Below are 22,641 nucleotides of genomic sequence, written 5' to 3' on the forward strand. Positions count from 1 at the left end.
TAATAATTTTAATTACAATATGGGCTCTTTTAACACGTTCTCAGCCAGCCTATTCCCATATCAAGAGCAATGTAATCTGCCACCACTGTGATGGAAAGAGGAGGGGGGGTTGGGGGAGAGGGAGGTGATATGGAGCAAGGCAAAATAAATAAGGGCTTGCAGTTGGGGAGTGGGGTGTAGGGAGAAATGCTACTTCAGTAGCCTAAGGCTATTAACAAGGCAAATTTACGACCACAAGATTGTGAAATTTCACTGCGAATAGGTATTGTGGTGTTACAGAAGTGAATAGCTGTAATGGTAAGGTACCAAATCATTTCCGTGTTCCTGATAACTAACACATGCAGATAATCTAGGAAGAGTTGGGGGTACAACAGAGCATTGAAAAAATAGACTGCTGCCTGGCCAAAGACTTTGACCTTTCCATGTGTTATGTGACTATACTTCTATTTCCCCTAGCAAGTAGAAGCTCCTCCTGTCTTCCAGCTCTGTCATAGATTAGGACCAGCATTTAAGCCAGAGCTTTCCAAACTATGTGTCATGATCCTTTAGTGTGTTGGCAGCAGTGTGTGTGTGTCGCATGAATGCTCCCTGTGCTCCTCCTAGGGCTGGAAAAGGGGTTCGTTTAACCTTCTGATTTCCTAGTAAAACTGAATTACTGTGTCACAAAATGATGCATATCTAAAAAGTGTGTCACCAACAAGAAAAGTTTGGAAAGTTCTGATTTAGGCTGGGAAGTAAGCTACAGAAAAAGAGATGATATGTAGATAATTAACTCAATTTGAAGACAGATCTCTGTTTCAGAAAGTTGAAGGTAGATCCTAGAAGGTAGAAGCAATGCATTTTAGTGTGTGGTATGGCTTTGGTACTTGTCCCATGATTGCCTCTATTCACAGTTCTGTATGCTTTTAAGCGTGATATAAAGCACACACACAATTAAAACCTGCAACACTGAGGGCTCGTCCACACTTCCGCTCATCCCATGCCTAGAAAGCACAGGTCCGAGCAGTTTTCCATTTGCTCCCCCACTTTCTTCCCCAGGAAAACCCACTCTTTGGAGCTGAATCACAGCAAATGTCAATCCACAGAAAACTCAATTGACATTTGCTCCAATTCAGCAATAAAGATCTGTTTTCCCCAGGGCAAAGGTGCAGGTCAAGTGAAAGTCTGGTTGAGTGCTGTGACAAAAAAACACAAAAACAGTTTCCATACCACAACAAACAATGGCTGCAATATGACCTTCGATTCCCTTAAGAACGCTCTCACTTCTCTTAGGAAGACCCCCTCCCTGAAACTTAAAAGACTCCTGTCCAATTCTCTGCTAGGTCCTCTCATCTCTATCTCACCTGAAGTCTCCAGGAGACTTGGGGAAGCTAGATTAATTCCCACATTGCTAGTCCAAGAACTCCCTCTTTGGGGAGGTACTGCAGCTCAGTGCTAGAGCATCTGCCTTGCATCCGGAAGAGCTCCAGGTTCAATCCCAAGTATATCCTGCCTAGGAGAGACTCCTGCCTGAAACACTGGACAGCCCCTGCCAGTCAGTGTTCACACAACTGAGCCAGATGGACAATGGTCTGACCTGGTATATGGCAGCTTCCTTTGCTACTGTGTTCCTGAAGAACCATTTGCTTGGAAAGCAAAGAGATTCATCTATTGCTGGGCCTTTCCATCCGAGCAGCCCTCTTAAGGATTCACCGTTTGAGAAGTCCATCTTTTTTGAAAACGCTATCACAGATACAACACACAAAGCCTTTATCCCAGTTTTGGTCTAACACTTAGTTTAAGATGCTAAAACAGACAAGAGTTGCTGGACAACGCTGCTAGTTCTTTAATAAATACTGAAACTAGAAATGAATGGCTGGAAAGAGAGTTCTCCATTAATAACACTTGAAATTGTTGCTAAATCATTTTTATCTGACTCGTGATAGAGAAAAGATGCAATGCCAGACAGACCACTGTTCTGACCTAATAAAACTGGTCTAATAATCAAGACATTTATTATTATTATTATTATTATTATTATTATTATTATTATTAAACACTAGGAAGTTAATGCAGCCTCTTTTGGAGACGACTGGGTCAAGAAATCATAGCTTCCAAAAGCATTTCATGAGGATGAGAAGATCCACGCCCCCAGAAAATCTAGAGTTGCTAGCAGTTCATCCAACTAAACCCACAAACCAGGAGAGCTTAGTGATGATTTATTAGCCTGTTCTCAGGAAATCAATATGGGAATGGTTATAGATGAAGTGGAAGCCTCTTGAAAACAGAACCCTGGTATAAATTAATATATCCTGTCAAGCTACAGGTACTTTTTGGGGGTGGGGGGGTGGGGAGGAGGTTGCTATTTCAGAAGTGTCTGTGCTGGTGTTCTTGATTCAAAAGCCTGATAAAAAAGACACCAATGAAGATGTCACCATATGTAACATTTATTAATGAAAATGAACACACACACTCATATAAAGGTAGCTATAACAAAGGAACAGAGGATACAGAACCTACAGCTAATAAAAGAAGATGAAAAATGTCTAAAAACAAGAGTAGAGCTGCCTCTATAAAAGGTAAAGGGACCCCTGACCGTTAGGTCCAGTCGCAGATGACTTTGGGGTTGCGGTGCTCATCTCGCTTTACTAATCGAGGGAGCCGACGTTTGTTCACAGTTTTTCTGGGTCATGTGGCCAGCATGACTAAGCCACTTTTGGCGAACCAGAGCAGCACACGGAAACACCGTTTTACCTTCCCGCCGGAGCAGTACCTATTTATCAATTTCACTTTGTGCTTTCAAACTGCTAGGTTGGCAGGAGCTACTTATAGCATCACTTAAAAGTACACACTCTTCATGTGTTCTTCACCTAGTCAGCCAGTGTGCATGGCCAAAGCACCATAGAGACAGGCCAACCAAATGGAGGATGTTTTGGCTTTGGTGAGTTTACTTCGTGCTGCACTATAGCGCACCATTTCAAAGTTAAATAAAATGAAAGGGGACAAAGAAGGGCAATTGGCTTAGCAGATACCAGAATTAATAGTACCTAGTAATACAATCATGAATGAAAAACAAGCATGCTGGAACACGCATACATGCTCACGCACATGCGTAAAGAAGGGCTTTGGGGATTATTATTTTTTTAAAAAAATTACTCATCCATTTCAAAAGGCATGTAGGAACAGAGGAAGATCGCTGGATTATGTCCCTTGCAATTTGAAAACCGCCGGATGGGGAATACTAAAGTGAGAAAGTGCTGAGAGAGGGGATTATACGAAGAAGAAAGGCTACAGAGGAAAAGCAACAGCAGAAGGATAAACCCTCAAGGTCAGGATGGCTAGTGCACAGGTGCCTGACTAACACACTGGAGCTGCCCTGTGGGGCACAGACACAGGCAAACACGTTGTAGCAAATTGGAAAGCCATAAAAGTCCATTACAGAAAATCAAACAGCAGCCAGCATGACAGCCATTAGCCTGAAATGAATACACGGGAACTTAATGAGGTCTGTCGAGGCCAGCTTGGTGAATTAAGTTGCCAATTCTAGTAGGATTCCCCCCTTTCTTTACAGACTTGAAAGGATCGGCGCTGCCTCGTTAAGAGTTCGACAAGTGAGCTGCACGGGAGGGAAAACGCATAATTATTTGTAGAGCAGGATTATGTGAAGGACAGAGATCCTCTTACTACAAATACACGTGCACGCGCACGCACACGCGCGCGCACACACACACACACACACTTCTGCTTTGCTATTTCACACTAGTAGCCAATGTGCAATTAAGACAAGACAGGTCTTAATTTGTCGTGGAACTCACAGCGGAGCACAAAAACAAATAAAGGCAAAAGACTCCTGTGCAATGATTCAATAGGATTCATGATTCAGGAAGTGATTCAGCACAATATATGGTCTAATGTGATTTTATGCGCATAAGTATTACTAAACAACCCCTCCTTTGCCCTCCCCCAGACAGTATATTTTGTCAGGATTGCTAACCAATTTTTAAAAATAAAAAAACTGAGCATCATCTGCCCGCTAATCAATTAATTGCTACTATTTGAATGTACTTAATAAAAGCATATAAGCATCAAGAGCACAAATCATCCTGAATACACATTAAAAGACCAGTTTGGCAAGAGCCCTTAGTCTTTATGGTGCCATAAAACTCTTTGTTGTCTTTGCTGAAAGAAAGTAGCACAGTTATCCCTCTGCAAATCTCAATATAGATGCTAAAAGGACACTTAACATCATTTTTATTCATTACTAGGCACAGCCACCATTGCTTTCTCCTCTCACCAACGCACCCTGGCTGACACCCTCTTTGCCAAGCCCCCTCCCCACACACCTGGCCAACCCCTCCTTCCTTTACACCCCACCCCTCGCTTTATACCTCTCATCCCACTCACTTACCTCACCGCTCACCCCAAACCAACCCATTTCCCTCACAGTTTGCTTCACTCCACTGCCATTTCAGAGAGCTGTCCAAAGTGCCTCTCACCCTCCTTTAAGCAGCTTGCCTGGGCTGCCTAATCGGCCACACTTCTTGCTTGCTCACCTGCATGCTACTAAGAAACTGAAATAATTCCAAACATGGATATGGATATGGAAACACCATTTGCATAGACCTTAAGGAATTCTTTATCAAATTAATGTTTAGGCGGTACTTAACAGCAGGGAGATTAAATTGAATTTATGCTAACACAAGGGATAACTGTTGGGAGATGTGATGCACATTTCATTGTGCATTTCTATATTTGGGACTCCCCAAAATCAGAAATAGAGGGTGGGGCTGATAATGAATGAAATTAAAACAATTTCTCATTATGAGCTACTGACAGATCTTTTAATAATTCTGTTAGAATGCCTGAATGATATAATACTTCTGGATGACAGGCAAATGGTAACTGAAAATTTTGATAAGGTTCATGGAGCGGAACATTATCAGCTCTAACCTATTAGGGTTAACATACTTCTTTGGTGACCTGGCTGGTTTCTCTTTAGCTTCCACCATTGTTTGGGTGTTGGGTGTTCATATATGGAATCAGGGTGAATTCCTATTGGATATATATATCCTTTTGGTCCCAAGTTTAAACTCATTTGGGGTCTGAGTCCCAACACCTGGCCCACCAGTTATTTGCACCTGGCTTCTGACTACATGTGATTGTTCTCTCAGATCGGCTTGGACTGTCTTTCTAGTCTACCACAATTCCATCTTGTCTGGCTTGTCTGACTCTGTTCATCTGACTTGTGTTTCTCAGGATGAATGCCTGACACCGCCATACACTTTTGCTTCCGACTATGCCAAACACACAGTCTGTGCTTCCAGTTCCTCCATCATGCAACTGTCCAAGTACCGGTCATAAAATCTCCCTTCCTTCTCTCACAAAGCGCAGTGCCTCTCCCAGTCCGAAACAATTTGTATTCCCCAAACAAGCTCACTTGATAAAGCAGTGTTATGCATATTCTAAATCAGTATTTTAGGAGGCAAGTTTATTTTGCATTCCACTTATTCACGCTGATCTTTTTCCCAATGTTCCAGCTGCCAAACAACAGCACTAAATTTGAATAGCCTTCCCCTACCGCTCTACCCCTTTGCTTGAAGTGCTGCAACAGAGAGGATTATTCATGTCAAAGCAAAACAAAGAAAAAACTGCTTTCAGTGCCTACAAATATTACTAATTAGTAGTCTGTGCAAAGGCATCTTTGCGATACAGCTGTCTGTTCCCACCTCAGCCTGTCTACTGCTTATCCATGTTGTCTGGTATTATGAAGGCAAGCAGGAGAGGGCTGGAGGACGGAGGGAAAAAGCAGCACTATTGGATAGTGGCTTTTCTCCCGTATTAGAAAAAGCTCCACCAGATATGGGTTTGCTAAACTCTTTCACTCTAAGCAGTAGTTTTCATTCTTTTCATACACAGGATCTAATGTGACCAGCAACCTGAAAAGGGGGCCCACTTTTCATTTTTTACCATAAATGAATGTGCATTTCTGATTCTCTCTCCTCCCCCCTGTTCCCTATGAACCCCAGTTTCTCTCTCCCCCCTTCCTTTCCCCTTCTGTCTGTCTGTCTGTCTGTCTGTCTGTCTGTCTGTCTGTCTGTTTCTGTTTCTCTCTCATCATTAAAGGGGCAAGGGAAACTGACTTGCCTTAGACTGGCCATGACCCATGTTTGGGTTGTATAAACTGCCTGTTGGAAGACCACTTTCTTTTGAGTATGGAGTATTGTCCTCTGGGACAATGAGGCACAGTTGGGGGTGGGGCCTTTGGATATGTGTTTCCCTCCCTTCATCCTTTCATGCTGGCAAGATGCTTTGCAGTCCTAGTTCACAGACAAATGTAAACCATCTGTTTGGATTAGTTTGCTTGGCTGAAACCGATCAGGATTGGAAGTTAGAAATCACCATGCAAGAACCAAAAAAGGCACAAGCCCACAGCTTATTTTCACCATGACGAATTACAGTGGCTCAACATTTCCTTTTCCCAAAAATGCCCCTCAAAGGAAGCTATGTTATGACAAATAATCCTTCCACAGAGATAGGAGGGGAAATGGCTTCAGATTTTGTATCTACTGGTTGTTGTATTTTTACTGTTGTTATGAAAACTGCTTTTGTTTCTGATGTTTTTGAACTGTTTTATATTTTTTTCATGGTTCTCTTTTGCAGACTATCTTGAAAATCTAGATTAATAAAATTATGCAAAAACAAACAAGCAAGCAGGTCAGGAGCGCTGCCGCCGCTTGCTGGAACAGCAAAAAGCTTAAAAATAAAAGCAGGGAGGAAAGGTGAAGGCATCTATTCTGCCTGGCATTTGAAAGGGAAGCCCGTGCACCCAAATATTTGTCCAACTTTCACCACATCACTCTGCACCCTCAAGCACATCCTCGAATTCATGGCCATAAAACACGGCCTCAAAGGCTTGAGGGCACTTTTGGTTCCCATTCTATGTCGAAACGTAGTCTGACGTTATGTCTGAATAGCTCCATAGTTTGAACAGCGTAATGTTTTGAGCCTGGTGATGAAATGCGGGTGAAGCATTATGTTGGCATATTGCTCTAGACAACTGCCACCACTAATATGGGATTTACAATGGGCGGAGGATATGGTGGTCCCATTCCAAATGTCCCCTCATCCACTCAGTATTAAGCAAGGAGCTTATTATGATCTGAGTGTCAGCAAACCACTGTTCTCTCAGCCTCTGTTATCCACCCCCATCCCAGTTTGTCAAAGAAAGGGATAATAGTGTACAGGAACTTACTGACCTGCATTCATTATCCACATGTGAGATATTTGAAGCTACATTGTGATATTCAGGATCCGGAGTTGGCATTGTTGATCGTCTTGCTGGGGTCTGCACCCAAGCAGAGGGACCACTAGCAACCTCTGAGCATCCCTAAACCTGCTGTTTCTTCCCTTGGTGTCTCTGCCTATTCACCTGCCCAACCCTGAGCAAGTGAGCAGCGGCAAGAGTGGGGAGATGAAGTATCCCTCTCCACTTGCCTTGCTCTCTCCCTCTGCACAGGTGTGCGAACTGGGCACAAGGAGATAGGTACAAGCAAATGGGCAATGGTGGCAGCAGTGAGGAGATGTACCCACTCAGCATGGAGAAGGTGGGCGCCTTTCCCAAGGGCCCCCTCCTTAAAGCTTCAAGATGTCAAGTTCTGCCCTATTTTCTACACAAATTTCCCCTAGTTGCATAATTTAAAGGATGTAGCATTGCAAAGTTAGCAGGCAAAGAGGAAAGGGCATGCCTTAATAGAAACAAATTACTTGGCAGCAAGTCATTTTAGAGCTAGATAAATGTTTTTTAGAAGGACAGGTCTATACTTAAGATAATTTTGGTGTCCCCCCCCCCGACTTTCAAGATCCCCAAATTCTGAGCTCATACAAAAATACAGCATTTTAAAAAACTGAGGTTTGGCAAGAAAACCTGTTTTGAATCAGTGCATAAGGGTTACACGCCTTTCTCTGTGTCCAAACCACAGACTTCAAAAGCAAGGCTGCTATAAAACCTAGCTGTTAGGAGAAGATATGTGCTGCTTCTGACTCAAAGGCAGTCTAAAAGGAACGATTCAGATAATTTATGTCATTCTAAAACAGATGAACCTAGCTTCCTGGCCAATTTTAGCACACACAGACTAATGAAGGATCCTTACACATCTGGCAAAGGTAGGGCAAAGGATCAAAGTCTAATCTCAGCAGGATACCAAGTGGCGAGCTTATTAATGAACCATTGATAATGCAATAATTTGTACTTCTAAATTACCTCAGCGCTCCCTCTTGCTCACTCTCGCTCAACAGATACATACGCTTAGCCCAGCAGAAACGGATTCTGCCCAAATCAGACTGCAAGATGGTTTACAACCCAGAAAAACTAAACTAGGGAGATCTAGCGAGAAAGTGGAAAGTATCCCTATCTCTGATTAATGGGCTTAGAATTCAGGGAAAGAAAATAATTAAAATGATTTTTATATACAGTATATATTAAAAAGTTGATTCAAGGCCATATCAGACTTGATCTATAACCAGACCTCTTCTCTTTAGTTCAAAGTGGTAAATTGCAGTCAAGCGAAGCAATTTATCTTGGGGCTACAGCACATGCCTAATTTTCTCCTGTGGGGCACTTAGCAGGTGGGGTGCATGGAGGCAGTTTAGTTCACGAAAGCAGCAGGGGGAGCATTAAAACCTGCCTCTCGAGGTGTTCCAGCCATAATCTAAGTGCCCCATGATTGTATTTACCATAAAAACCTTGAGAGATCCAGTCACAAAGATCTCCTGATGTCACACCTTGTTTGGCCCTTAATGTCTTTACATTCTAATGTGTTTGTAAAGTTTATGTGAAAGCTCAGTTACATTTAAAAGATCCAAAATGCATCAGCAAGGTGTCTTTTCGAATTCTTCTCAACTGTATCAGTACAGCAGACATAGCTGTCAACTTACAGATTTGAAAATAAGGGACCAGCAGCCTCGAAAATAAGGGATCAGCGGCCAAAATAAGGGATTTTGCTTAGCTTATACAGAAATCCACCACTGATGGAGCCATTCTGCTTTGGCTGCGACTGACTGTGTTTTACAGGGGGTTGGACTAGATGATCCTAAGGGTCTACAACTCCCAACAAAGAAGAGTGGCAGACAAAACGGATGAACGATGTCGAGATGGCAAAGCTTACAGGCAGAATTAGAAACCAGGAAGAGCACCTCTTTAATAAAGAATGGGGAAAGTTTATAATTTAGTTGAAAAGCTATTGTAAATAGTTACATACATTGGTAGGATTGACAGAAAACTTGTAAAAATTTGAACTATGGATGGACAAATGATTTATAAAAATAAAGTTATGAAAGGGATGCAGAGGGGGAAATCACTACATTAAGACGCTGCACTGGTTGGAGGGTATGCTAAGCAGCACATCGGGGCTGCCGTCGTCCTGGTGCGAGGAGTTCCATCGGCCCTTCCCCGCCTGAGAAAGGGGGGGAGGGAGAGAGACTCTCGCTCACGCCGTCCACGAGTCTGGCATGAGGCGTGGCAGCCGCCTCAGGCCGTGGCAGCCGCCTCAGGCCGGCTCCTCAGCCGCTGCCGCCTCTGGCTTCCCCCGGCAGCGCGGCGGAAGTCTCGCAAGAGAGGGTCTGCCTGCCCACCCGCCGCCACCCGTCTCCTCACGACAAGCCCCTGAGGGGGAAAGGGAGAGACAGAGACGCAGCAGCTCGTGCGCGTGCGCTCTCTCGCGGTGGAGGACCCCGAGCTGCTGCTTCCCTCCCGAGCCGGGCGAGCATGAAACCCGGGAAATTTAAGGGACATCATCAATAAGGGACATCAGCGGGACACGGTACTGGGATAAGGGAGTTTCCCACCAAATAAGGGACGGTTGGCAGCTATGACAGCAGAAAGTGCTGGATAATCTTTTGTAAGTCTTGAAGAATTTCTCAAAGATAAGCTGAGATAAAGTACTCTAACCTTTGTAATTCTTCTATTACAAATATTTGATTGCATCATTGACTTTTTGAACTGCCTGGCAAGAATCAGTGTGACAAGCAACAGTTTCAAATTGAATCTATTCATTTGGGCATTTTGCTAAAATTGCTCAATTAAGTTTGGTTGGGTTCAAGAATACTGTTTCTTTTAATCTAGTCTACCCCATGGTCGACAGAAAAAAACCACCTCATTTAAATTTAGTGTAGTTTCATAAATCACAGAGAAGGGTGGCTGGGGAAGGAAAGAGGATGCACAAGTAACTTGCAATTTGCTGTCAATGTTTGATAAGAGTTCTCATCTCTCTGCCACTTCATGCATTACATAATGATTTGATCTTTGCCCACTCCCACCTCCTGTCCAAATGTTTCCATGAAATAGCCAAAGCTTCCCGAAGGAACAAACTCAGGCGAGGAAGCTCTGTACACAGTAACAAAAACAATAGTACTATGGTGATGAGTGAACGTAATCCATCAGAAATGGTGATTAGCTTGTAAACTGATGAATCTCATAGCAACAGGAAATAGCTTAGAAAGTTTTCAATTATTTCAAGTTCTCATAAGTATATCTAATTTTCCTTTTTTGTAGATCAAAAATGCATCTTGGGGAAGTGATCCATGTCACAATGTCATGTTTCAACACCTGCATCTAAACTTTTACATACCAAATAAAAAGCTTTTTCAGTTTGATACTCAAAGAGAAAATAGCCAAGCCATCTGGATGGATCAAAAATGAACACCAAGACACAAGTGAAAAAGATATGTTGAATGATGGTGGATACTAATTGGTATGACTGTTTATTCAAATGTGATTGGTTGCTGAAGAATTTCAAATCCAAACTTTAAAACTTACTGGCCAGGCAAAGACTAACTAAAGGGCATGGGGCAAGCAGAATGTTCAGAATGCCTCAAGCAAGGAAAGGGTTGCAGAAATCAACATCAGAGGACTGTGCAAAGATGCTTAATTGTGCAGAATATGCATGAACAGAAGCGAGAAACTAAGGGCTCATCCACATGGGAGTTTAATATGTATTTGAAGCTAGAGGTATCTCAATATTTAGGGTGTTGGCCACATTATATACTTCCCGTTCAACTTGCAACCTGCACTTTTTCCACTATAAACTTTGATTTTTCTGATCTAGGGAAAAATCTGAAAAGGGAAGTGAGTCCAATATAAAATTGCTTGCCACCTGACTGCAGATGCACTGAAGAACATTGTGTGGGCAGGTCCTGGTGCCGTTCCTGTGGTACCATGTTTTTCCTCACTCCCTAACAAACCTGCCTATGGCTATATTTTTTAATTCCATTTCCTCTGTGAAATGCCTCCCTCCCAACTTTCTTTCTCAAAATGGGATGTTTCCCAGGTATATACATAGCCCCTGAATTAAGGGAGAACCATATAGAACTGGCTTGGTACATATTCAGGCATTTACAAAAGAATAGATTCAGCCTATTTGGCAGCAGCACTATTTAGGACTGCAAAGGTAGCTTTGGGACAACTGTCCCTCACACAGCAACATGTTCGGAGAGAACTCTGTGGGGAATACGTCTACTAGTTTTCATCTGCACCAACACAAACAGCAACCTTTCAGAAATCTTCTTCCAGCCAAGTGCCACATGACTGACACATACACCATTTTGCTTCCATCCTTTCAAAAATGGTATTGAGACGAAGATCTGCCCCCTCTGAAACTCAAGCATGTTTTCCCTATACACTTTGGTTTGACAATTATTCCCACGTTTTATGGAATCATGTGAACTAGAGTTATTGGGTTGGGGTAGGGGATATCTAGCACAAAAGTCTCAGAACACTCATCAAACTATATTTCTCAGAAGAGAATTATCATTCCCTCTATCTCTGCAGATGCTTATGTAACCAAAATAGCATTACCCACACACAAAGGGTTTGCAGAACTGCTCAATAGCAATAAATACTAACTATTGCAGCGGATGGCATTGAAAGAAACATGGCGTAATGAGAGAAGCAATACAAGGTTTTTATGTACAAATGGTCCCCACAACACTGAACATACTTTTCTCTACCCACATGAAGAGAAGAAACCACCCTTACTTCAGAGCAACTGGAGAAACAACTGAATTCCAATCAACTGGAACAATCGTTTTTTCCCCCTTAGGAATGGAAGTTCTTCCAAGCAAAAGAGAAAATAAAGTTCCTACCTCAGGGATACGGACACTATATGGCTGATTGTGAAACCTTGGTGCATTGTCGTTCACATCTCCCACTTGGATATTCACAGACCCCTTGATCACCTGCAAGCCAAATGATTAGAACAGATTTTAGTTATTCATAATGGTGGCATTTTTCCTTATTGTCATATGATATGCAGAATTGTAAGGCGTTTCAGATATTGCTGTTATTAGCAAGTTAGAACCCATAAAGTAAACCCTATAGCCCTTCACTGCAGAGAAGGAGGATTTGGGTTTCAATGGGGAAATGGGTGTTCGTTCTAAGCCCATTTCTTCTTCAATTCAAGATCCTTTCAGTGGTCAATTTGAGATGGGCCATATTTTATGGCTGAAATAATTTTTGTGGAGATGGCTATGATTTGAGCTCAGAGGGCAGGAACTCAGGATTGGGGTTGTGAATTTGGGGTGGGGAATTGGACAATCTATGCAACCTTCCACTATGTGTATCCCTCTTTGCTCCTGAGCTTGCTGCACACATGTATCCCTTTTTGAAGGAGGCAGTTTTGTTTCTACCCCATTTAATTTGAAGAACTCAAGTAAAGCAACAACAGAATAACAAAAGTATCATATACAATTAAATACAGTAAGATAAATGCATGATCAATGAGTCCAATCTAAATTATGAACAGCCAATAATGCTTTTGTTTAAAAACAAAAACAAAGATTAGACTAAGCACCGTGAAAACCAAAAATGCTTGCTTTGAAAGGTGTTCCTTATTTCATTAATTGAAAATATCCCTGATGGAAGGAAATACTTTATCCACTTTTCCTGTAGCTATGCTATCAGAAAACAGCTCTCTCTTTAACAAGTGAATAGTCAAAATTGCGAGTCAGAACAGCACAAATGAAGGAATATAAGTCTCACATCTGACTATTTACATATTACCAGAATGCTGAGCATTTACAATTTTCTGTAGCAGAATGAGACGCTTCTGTTTCAACCATTTTTCTAGCTGCTTCTCTACAAGCATTGTGGGTGGGTTATTGTTTTGTTTTGTGCTTGTTTTTTATTATGTATTTTGTGTTTTTATTTTGTATTTTTATTCTGTGAACAGCTCTGAGATCTTTGGATGAAGGGAAGTATACAAATGTAATAAATAAAATAAAATTAAAATAAGCCTTTTCAGAACTGGCCACAAAAATGGTCTCCCTGAGGTCTTCAAATCTGTCAGTTCTGCCTTCACACTTACACATTTGGGAAACAACATTCCTGTGGAGAAAGAAAATAACGTACTCCTACATAGCAAAAAATAAACAAACCCAAAAGTTTAGTCAGATACCGGTGTTATTCTGTTCTCTGAAGTTTATACACTTTTATGTAAAAAGATGAGGGAACAGATGGGTATTTTTCCACACCATTTCATACATTGCCGTGTACTTCCCTTGCTACAAGCATACAGTGCTCCTATATCCCTAAGGAGGGCTCCTTCAGGAACAGGGAGGGACTGCGGCAGCTTTAATCTCCTCCCTACAGAGCACACTATCAAAATCAGCTCTATGCTTCTCTCAATTTTATATCATGGAACAAATGTCACACTTACCCCTTGGCTGTCGCTGACAGAAAATTCAACTGTGAATTCTGACTTAGTCTGGAACGAGAAGAAAAAGATGTAATTAGAGATGCCACAATGGTAATCTGTTGATAGAAGGCTTTGGATTTGAGCCGAATATAATTACATGCTTTTGCGACCTGGAAGAAGTTGAAGAAACACCCCGGGAATAACTGTAAAAAAAAATCATCACAAAACTGCAATACTCATATATAGTCTTCCAAGAATATGGAGGGGGTTGGAGTGAGTGACCTAATGGCAGGCAAGTCTTGATGGAACTTGACTTGCATCCTTCACTGGTAGCAAAGCATTCTAATCCAAGGGTTGGACAGGATATCAACGAAAACCAGAGAGTGCACAGATGAGAGCGACTCAACTTTCTTAACTGCAGACTCCGCCCACCATCTTTTATATAACAGTTCAAATTAGTACTAGTGTTTGCACTGAGAGCTGAGGAAAAAGAAATAGAACCGCATGCATGTTTCATCCAGGAATGTTCCAGCATGCAATAATAAGAATAAGAATTATTGTTATTATTATACCCCATCCACCTGGCTGAGTTTCCCTAGCCACTCTGGAAGAGAAAGAGAAAGGACTAGGAGCATTTTCCTTAATAGTCGTTCAAATTACATACAAATTTCCTGAGCTTGAATATTAATAGGAAAATATGGTGGCAAAATCAGTGTGCCCCATTTACTCAAAGTTGTATCAAAAGGATTACATGACCCAGAAAATTTGCTAGCATTTCTCCGATTTTACCCAGTGGTTCAGTATACCTCAGTTTAACCAATGGCTGAATTCAGAGGTAATGACAAACGCTCGTTTGTAAGAACAAAAGATGTGGCCCTTAGGCTCATATTCCTCCTCCTCTTGCCCCTCCTTTGCTACAAGGGGAGCAAAGCTTCCACTTTGTGAACTCGTGGCTCATGCCCCACGTGCAGGCTTACTTGGGATCTATTTGGTCATTGTGAGAAAATGCTGGACTTGATGGAGCTTTGGTCAGATTCAGCAGAACTCTTCTTATGTTCACGTTTCATATGTGACAAACCATGGTTTACCACATTCTAACAAAACAGCAAACCGCAGTTTCCCCCAAATAAGAAAAAACTTCTAATTCCCTCTGCTCACACAAAGATGAGGGAGAAGTATATGAGCCTGCAGCTCATTCTTGTAACAACAGTCCGTGGCTTGACTCAACTTAATCCTATCCAGTATGTAGGAATAATAGCTCAATTGAAAGGAATTAATTTAATAAGAGTCTGGAATTGCTGTATGTGAACTACTAGATTTCTAACTCAGGCTTTGTGTTAGTCGGTAACTTGAATCTACACTGCCAAGACCTGCACCCCCTTTTTTGCCACAATAACTGTTTATTTTTTGGGGGGAGGGGTGTTAGGACAGTTTACCAAAACACATGCTGTCCTCCCATGAACACTCGGCTAATGCGATCTGAGAAGGGCCTACATGGAATTTAGCTTCTGCCTCAAGGCAATGCCTGCAGCCAGCCTGTGAAAGCCAAATGCCAAGGATAAAGGAGACGTCATCCATTTGTCTCAGGGAAGAGACACTGTCATTCCTTCCATTATTTCTCTCTCACACACACCTTTCTTTCCCCACCCCTCCGCACAGTGTAACAAAGAAGGGGTGAACGTGGTGAAAGATACCTAAAGGGAGAATGTTGTGGAACATGAAAATGACAGGCAAGGATAGAGATTAGTCAAACGGACAGAGTAGACTTCAGGCAAAACTCTATCCTACAGCATACACCTTGCTTTTCTAGCTAGCACATCCCCCCCCCATTTATGTTGTATTGGGGATCCCGTTCATTTGTGCAATCTATTTTGCCCCTCTCAAATTATTCAACTATTTTCTATACACTGCATAATTCTCTCCCAGAAAAAGGTATGTGAAGTGTGTTAGACACTTGGAGTGCACTATTCCAATGTGGGAAGTTTTTATTTTTTCCTCCTAGCTATTTCTTAATATGCATGATTTGTTAATTCCACCTACCTGAACCCTTCATTGAAAAAAGGACTGCCATTTTCCCCTGAAGCTGCTTTTGAGTACATGGTGGGTAATTTTAAAATATTAAGAATAAACAGCAATGGCATTCCTTCCTAGAAGTGGCTTGACTTCCTCTTTCAAATACTGCACAGAAATTATGTAGCTTCTCCTCTGTTGGCAACCATGAGGCATGGCGATTAAATAAGGAGAGAAACAGCAAAGAAGCAATTAAGTAATAATCCTCTAAGGACTGAGCAAATATTTAGAGCCAGGTTGCTCAAATATGCAGGTACCCCAGCTCAAATGACAGCATGCAGAATGGAGGCACCCTGAACATACACCCACCTCAATTATGTTCTCCCTGACCAATTCTCCCCTCCTTAACTCAGTATAAGACTGCCATATCTGTGCCTCTGATTCTCATGGCTTTGCTGTGCTGGTTGTCTTTGCAACCTGAGGCCATGACCTCCAGAAATGGTTGTACGGAGCAGAAAAACAGCCAACAGCAGCAACATATAAGGCCTGGGATGTCAACACTTCCTAGTATTGCTACTTCAATACCATCAGGTCTTTTTTCCCCCAGCCAGAACGCACAGGAGCACAGTTCCAGCATCTCTCAGGTGGATGCCATTGCGGCCCGGTGATCCTGCCCACCTGCCAGGATCCAACAGGGAAGAGCTTCCTGCCTTGAAAATGGATCCACCCACTTGGCCAATTGCAAGTGGGCAAGGAGGCAGTTTGTGCATATCCAATTTCTGAATTTCCCTCCTTTCTCTTAGGTTCTTTCCTTAACTCATTCCTGCATCCTTCACAGGAAGACTGGTGAGTTATAAATTTGAGGGGGAACCGCCCCCAAACCCTAGAAATTAATAAATGGTAGGATTATAATACCATATAACACCGGTCCTAAAGCATCTACATGGGTTCCCAGTACGTTTCTGAGCACAATTCAAATTGTTGGTGCTGACCTTTAAAGCCCTAAACGACTTTGGCCCAGTATACTTGAAGGAGCATGTCCACCCCCATCATTCAGTCCAGACACCGAAATCCACCTCTGAGGGTCTTCTGGCAGTTCCCTCACTGAGAGAAGTGAGGTTACAGGGAAACAGGCAGAAGGCCTTCTCGGTAGTGGAGCCCGCCCTGTGGAATGCCTTCCCATCAGATATCAAGGAAATAAAAAACTATCTGATGTTTAGAAGTCATCTGAAGGCATGTGTGTGTGTGTGTATCACATATATTCTCCCTTTCCATCACTGAATACAAACATGCTGCAGTCTTGATACACAGTAATATTTAGTGCTAAACAGCACTTGTTACCTCTCTATCTAATGGTTGCCTAAGCCACACAACTCCAGTCATGCTTTCCACAGCAAAGAATCGGCTTGCTTCCTCTCCAACAACTCCAAACACAAGAGGGTCATTGTCTAGATCACGGGCAAGCAGCTGTGTCACCGATGAACCTACAAGGACACAAGAGAAACAAAAGCTGGTGAGAAAGGTGTGGTGAGAGAATCTGTAGTCAGAGAGCCTGCTCAAGGTGGGTTGTGCCTGCCTCAGATTCTGTTCATGGGAATTTTGAGGAGGGTGCTAGCATTATTGAGCACCCCTTGATTCAAATTTTCACCCTATCCCTAGTAATTAACCATTTTCCAGTGTGCTGTTTTTGCACAGTCCTCCCCCACACTGCTTTTCCATCGGTAATCAACTTTATAACCACCCCCACCTGGAGTTTGCCTTTTCCTTGAAAAAAATTCTGACCACAAGACTTTTGGCAGTCTTCAGCCATCGTCTCTGAGCTGGGGGAAGACTGCATTTTACAAGGGTGCCATGGGACACCATTTCTCAGCTTATTTCCACCCAACAACAGCCTTAAGGCATCAATCAAGAGATTCTGGTACTGTTAAGCTCCCCTTCTGAAGCCCTGTGCTACAAAAGCACCTGAGCAGGAGGTGAGTCTTGTAAGTAAGCAATCTCTAATGGGACAGCTTCACAAGCACCATTTCACAAATTCTGTCCTTATGTGTACATGTGAATGCAATCAACATGTGCTTGCAAATGTAGTATTTAGGCGCACTCATGAAAGCACAAAGATTTGCTACAAGTCTCTTTCAAACTGAAAATCCAGGTTTACTGCCAATGTAATATATGAAGCAGCCTTTAATCCTGCACTATAAAACAGATTTCCCCCCCTCTTCTACTGTACCTCGCTGTCACTCTTTTACCTCCAGTATCTATGAAAATAAGCTCTTGTCATCATAAATTTGCTAGACTTGAAAATGCCGCTGGGCATCTTTTTTCTTGCCCTTGGCTAATCATCTAGTTCGCCCCACCCCAGTAAAGCAATTGCTGGATTTTGAAAACTCGCTATACAGCTTCTACCATTTTTGTTTCCTACTCTATGAAAGATTTTTCAAGCAATTTGGGCTTTCTCCATGGCAAACTCCTAAAATGTTTTTAAAAACTGTTTCCTTTCACGAAGTTAACCTTGCTCTGCTGAGTCGGCACTTTGTGAAGAAACTACACTTTTTGACAGAAAGGAATTGCTACACATGGGAAAGCTAAATTAGCTCAGAACTGAGGCAGACCCTCCAGCTGAGTCAATCTCAGGAAAGTTGAAAGGCATACATGCATCTTCTTGAGTAAAAAATATATATGGGCATGCAAGACTTTCGGCAACAGAACACAGAGATAGCATCGGCCTCAGACCAATACAAACCCCTTCTCCAATTCAGTAGCATTTGCACACTCCACTCGCTGGGACCTGTATTTTCATAAAAAATTGAAGTTTGGGGTGGAAATTATGTTCAGGCATCTTTTGGGAGGGGGCTGTATCACAACCAAGAATGCATATATGCATATGGTTTTCAGGACCACACTTAAAAACAAGGTAGTGCCGAAATATTGGAAAGCAGCAAGAGTAGGATGCCACAAAAATGGGGAAAGGGCTGGGATTCCACACTCATGGCATATTAGCTACACATTAAAATGACAGTTTTAGTGCTACATGAATGAGTCTGAAATTTGGGGACTCCCCTCTCCCTTCTCCTTCCCTTAGTGTCACCATGAGGCAATGGGAAACAACCTCAAATGAACGCTATGCCCAAGCAGGGACAAAAATGTGAATGGTTTTAACTACGGTTTCCCAAAGAATCCAATTTCAAACTGCAGTTTTCGATCCTGGTTTGTTCAGACAAACCATAGTTAAAACTAACTGCAGTTCATCCCAGTTCTAGCATAATATAAAAAGGCAGGAAACTGATGTTTCCAGTCCCCTCCTTGTGACCACAGAGGTGAAGGTAGGCATGGTGGGGAAGGGCAAGTTTGTGCACACTGTTTAAACTATGGCTTGGCACTGCTTCCAAACACAGTCAATGTGGACTGCCATCCAAATTTATCCCATTCCATCTTAACAACAGAACCGTTTAAATGTGTGTTCTTAACTCTGCTGCACACTTCATGCCTAGACTGCACATATTAGGTTTTTCTCACACAGGTACTCTGAAAATGCGATACCCATGCTTGGATTTTTGGTGGGCCTAGAGCACTCACATTGGGCAAGGTGGGTGGCTGCATTTCCACTCTTTTACCAAGTATAGCTGTACCAAGTATCAGAAGCAGCCCACTGTTTTCAGCATTAAATCGCCAGACTCAATTATACTGTGCTTAATTATAACTTGAATCCAGGAGGAAGAATTATGCAGTGCAGCTCAAGTCACAGAAAGGTATTGTATTATTAACACTTTGTTCAGACATTGGATTCCTCCCTCCCCGGGAATTAGAGAACTACCAAGCAGAGAAATGCTGTGATTATTTGAATTTTCTGGCTTTGATACTGTAGGACCAGGGAAGAGCTGTGTTGTATCAATGCAAGATCTCAGGGGCTCACTTCTCCTTCCAATGAGGGGATGGAGAAATGATTGTGCAAAACCAAAATAGTTTGCCCCCAATCTTTGCCGAAGGGCGATCCCTGGCAAAACCATCAACTTGCAGGATCACACTGGAGGACCATAGGTTAGCCACCCTTTCCTTAACAGCAGCAATAAGGCACTATAGGGAACATGGGTGTTGCTATCTAATACATATCTCAAGTTCTGGAAGAGTCCTCTACACTGTGGAATCTGTGCACAATGGAGATGGGGTTAAGTGTAGACAGTCTTTTGAAACAATTATAGTAAAAACAGAGCATCCTAAGGCTCAGAAACAGAACACCTGTGGATAATAAAAGGATGCCAAGTCTACACCACCATCAGCTGTCACCAAACCTGTAATTCTATCACTTTTTATCCATTCATCAACAATTACCCACTGCCAGAAATCATCATTTTTTTTAGCATTAAAAAGAAACCAGCACAGCACTCAAACATAATTGCAAGTGACTTCTCCTGAAATAATTCATTTGAAAGTGTACTTTTTGTAACTTTAAGATGAGAATGTTGTCTATTTCTTATTTGCGTCAGAAACCACAGGCTTTCGTTTTTTGTTCCTTCTCTTCCCCCAAAGGCAGAAACATATTCTTCACGGCAATAAAAAGGTGTTTGCATCTGATTTCCAATATCACCGTTGCCGAGATCTTAAAATTCAGGACCAGACACAAGATACAATTATGCCATGAGCTTTTGATGAGTCAACTCATTAAAATTTGTCCAATTTTAATATCTTCTAAACAGTCATAGGAATAAGGCCAACAAAACATTCAGATAAGTGTGGGTGGATATAATCAGATTTGGAATGAAGCGCCACCAAAAGGCTGTGTTTGCCTACAATTTGTCTAATAAATATGCTCCTGTGTGATTTAATTACTGAGAATTAATGTTCCATTTTCCCCAGGTGTTCTCAGTTTCACTAAAAAGAGTGCATTTATGAGATCACACAACTATGGAAGAACTACGTGGGAACTTTGCCACAATGAGACCACTGTGATAGGACACTGGTTTTGTGAATTGAGGTAGCTGCTGCCATCCACTAGTGTCCTGGGGCTATGAAGGCAGAGGTGTATCAAACACAGTTCGGATCCTGATCACATGGAGACCTTGAGCAGTATGACAAAGAACCTAGTGCAGTACCTAACTATATAGGCTGTAAGCCTTGGGCAAGACTTTTGCTGTAAGTACACATGGAGTCTCTCTTCCATCATCACTTTGTGTGATTCTTGGGCTCAGAAACAGAAGAGAGCAAAAATAAAAAAAATTAAAAGGGCCATATACCAAGCAAGACAACAAAGCAGGGGTGTCAAACGCAAATTCATCGGGGGCCGCATAAGCAGTTTGGTCACCCTCAAAGGGCCGGTTGTATCTATAGGACTCAATATGCGCTCAATATAAAAACAAGTGGAGGTTTCCTGAATGCATGTAAAGTGGAGGTTTCCTGTGTAGAACGGCCGGCGCCGCTAGAGGGCAGACGTTCTCTGGCTTGTAGGCTGCCGCGCATGCGCTGAAGAGGCGGCTTTCTTGTGTCAAAAAAAAGAAGAAGGTGAGAATAAAAGGTGAAGGCTGGCGGCCGGCGGCGGCTACACGGGCCACATGACGAGGTCTGGCGGGCTGGATTCAGCCCGCGGGCCTTGTGTTTGACACCCGTGCAACAAAGCATCTGTAGAAAGGAGCAGCAGCACCACAATAGGCCCATAGCTAGGAGCTCAGGATAGGTGGATAAACGATAGAGGCCCCTAAAGACAGGGTTTATGGGTGCGGGGAGGGTTACTTAAAGAAACCACCCAGGGAGAGTTGTTGTTTTTTGTTTACAATGCTGGGAAAGGCCAAGAATGAAGCCAGCACTGGATAGTGTAGAGCAGGATTGAGCAAAACATAAACCATGACCGAATGGTAGACCTCTATAGTGGATAAGTTTTGAATTATGGTGCTGGAGTAGACTCTTGAGAGTCCCATGGACTGCAAGAAGATCAAACCTATCCATTCTTAAGGAAATCAGCCCTGAGTGCTCACTGGAAGGACAGACTGTGAAGCTGAGGCTCCAGTACTTTGGCCACCTCATGAGAAGACTCCCTGGAAAAGACCCTGATGTTGGGAAAGATGGAGGGCACAAGGAGAAGGGGACGACAGAGGACGAGATGGTTGGACAGTGTTCTCGAAGCTACCAGCATGAGTTTGACCAAACTGTGGGAGGCAGTGGAAGACAGGAGGCCTGGTGTGCTCTGGTCCATGGGGTCACGAAGAGTCAGACATGACTAAACGACTAAACAACAACATAGTGGATAAGCAAGGATTCTGACTCCCAATTGTAAAACAGCAGCAGCAGCAACAAAAAAGCTTTGTTTTTCATTCTAAATTAGGCTGCCCAGATGAAGAAAGCATGGAATGGCAGAACAAGGTAAAGGGAGAAATGTCTGCTGTTTACACCTTCACTTGTACCACAGTATTCCAAATGTGAGTTGCAATATAGATTTCCAGAAAAGCATTATGCTTTTGACAGTTCTATTTTCAAATTTATTTTCAATATGTTGCGTGTACTAGGAGCTGTAGCCACGAGCATACATACCTAGGGGAGCTGCACCCAATCCTACACTAGATATACTTGTATTGTAAAATGCGTGTTACCAAAATATATTGCACGGATGTATTTTTTACATGAAAACACGGCAAACGTTTCAAAATTACACATTAAAAGCGTATTTTGTGAGACAGCTACCCAAAACAAACCACTGCAGTGGAAATGTGGCTATTGCGATTGCGTAGGACTGAAGAATCACAAAGTTTTGCATATGCTTTTCAAACAAATGAAGCTTTCAATAAAGAGATTTACAAAAGAAGAGAAGCAGCAAAAGGCAAACAAAAGACAGCAGGTACTTTGATTTCATTGCTGTCAAAGAGAAAACCTCTTTCTCTCTCTCTCTCTTCCCTGCAGGCACTCAAAAAGGTGGAGGCGGAATCATGAAGTGCAAAGATGAAATGGCTAAAAATGCATAGCGTGGTTTGCTTATCAAAGC

The 22,641-nt window shown here is 42.5% G+C and overlaps 1 protein-coding gene across 7 annotated transcripts in view; it reads right to left on the reverse strand.

Annotated features, from left to right (window-relative positions):
* The window catches only part of CDH23 (cadherin related 23), a 391,169-nt gene that overhangs the window by 288,940 nt on the left and 79,588 nt on the right, over positions 1-22,641 (reverse strand). For all 7 annotated transcript variants that reach the window (XR_008330552.1, XM_053388502.1, XM_053388507.1 and 4 more), the window contains exons 4-6: positions 17,019-17,161; positions 13,689-13,736; positions 12,118-12,210 (exon numbers count right to left, since the gene is read on the reverse strand). Coding sequence is in view for 6 of the 7 variants with exons in the window: in XM_053388502.1 (XP_053244477.1) it covers positions 12,118-12,210; positions 13,689-13,736; positions 17,019-17,161 (284 nt within the window). In the remaining variant the exon portion in view is untranslated. The remainder of the gene's footprint in view (positions 1-12,117; positions 12,211-13,688; positions 13,737-17,018; positions 17,162-22,641) is intronic.

The sequence above is a fragment of the Podarcis raffonei genome, chromosome 5 (genome assembly GCF_027172205.1).
Source record: "Podarcis raffonei isolate rPodRaf1 chromosome 5, rPodRaf1.pri, whole genome shotgun sequence".
NCBI lineage: Eukaryota > Metazoa > Chordata > Lepidosauria > Squamata > Lacertidae > Podarcis > Podarcis raffonei.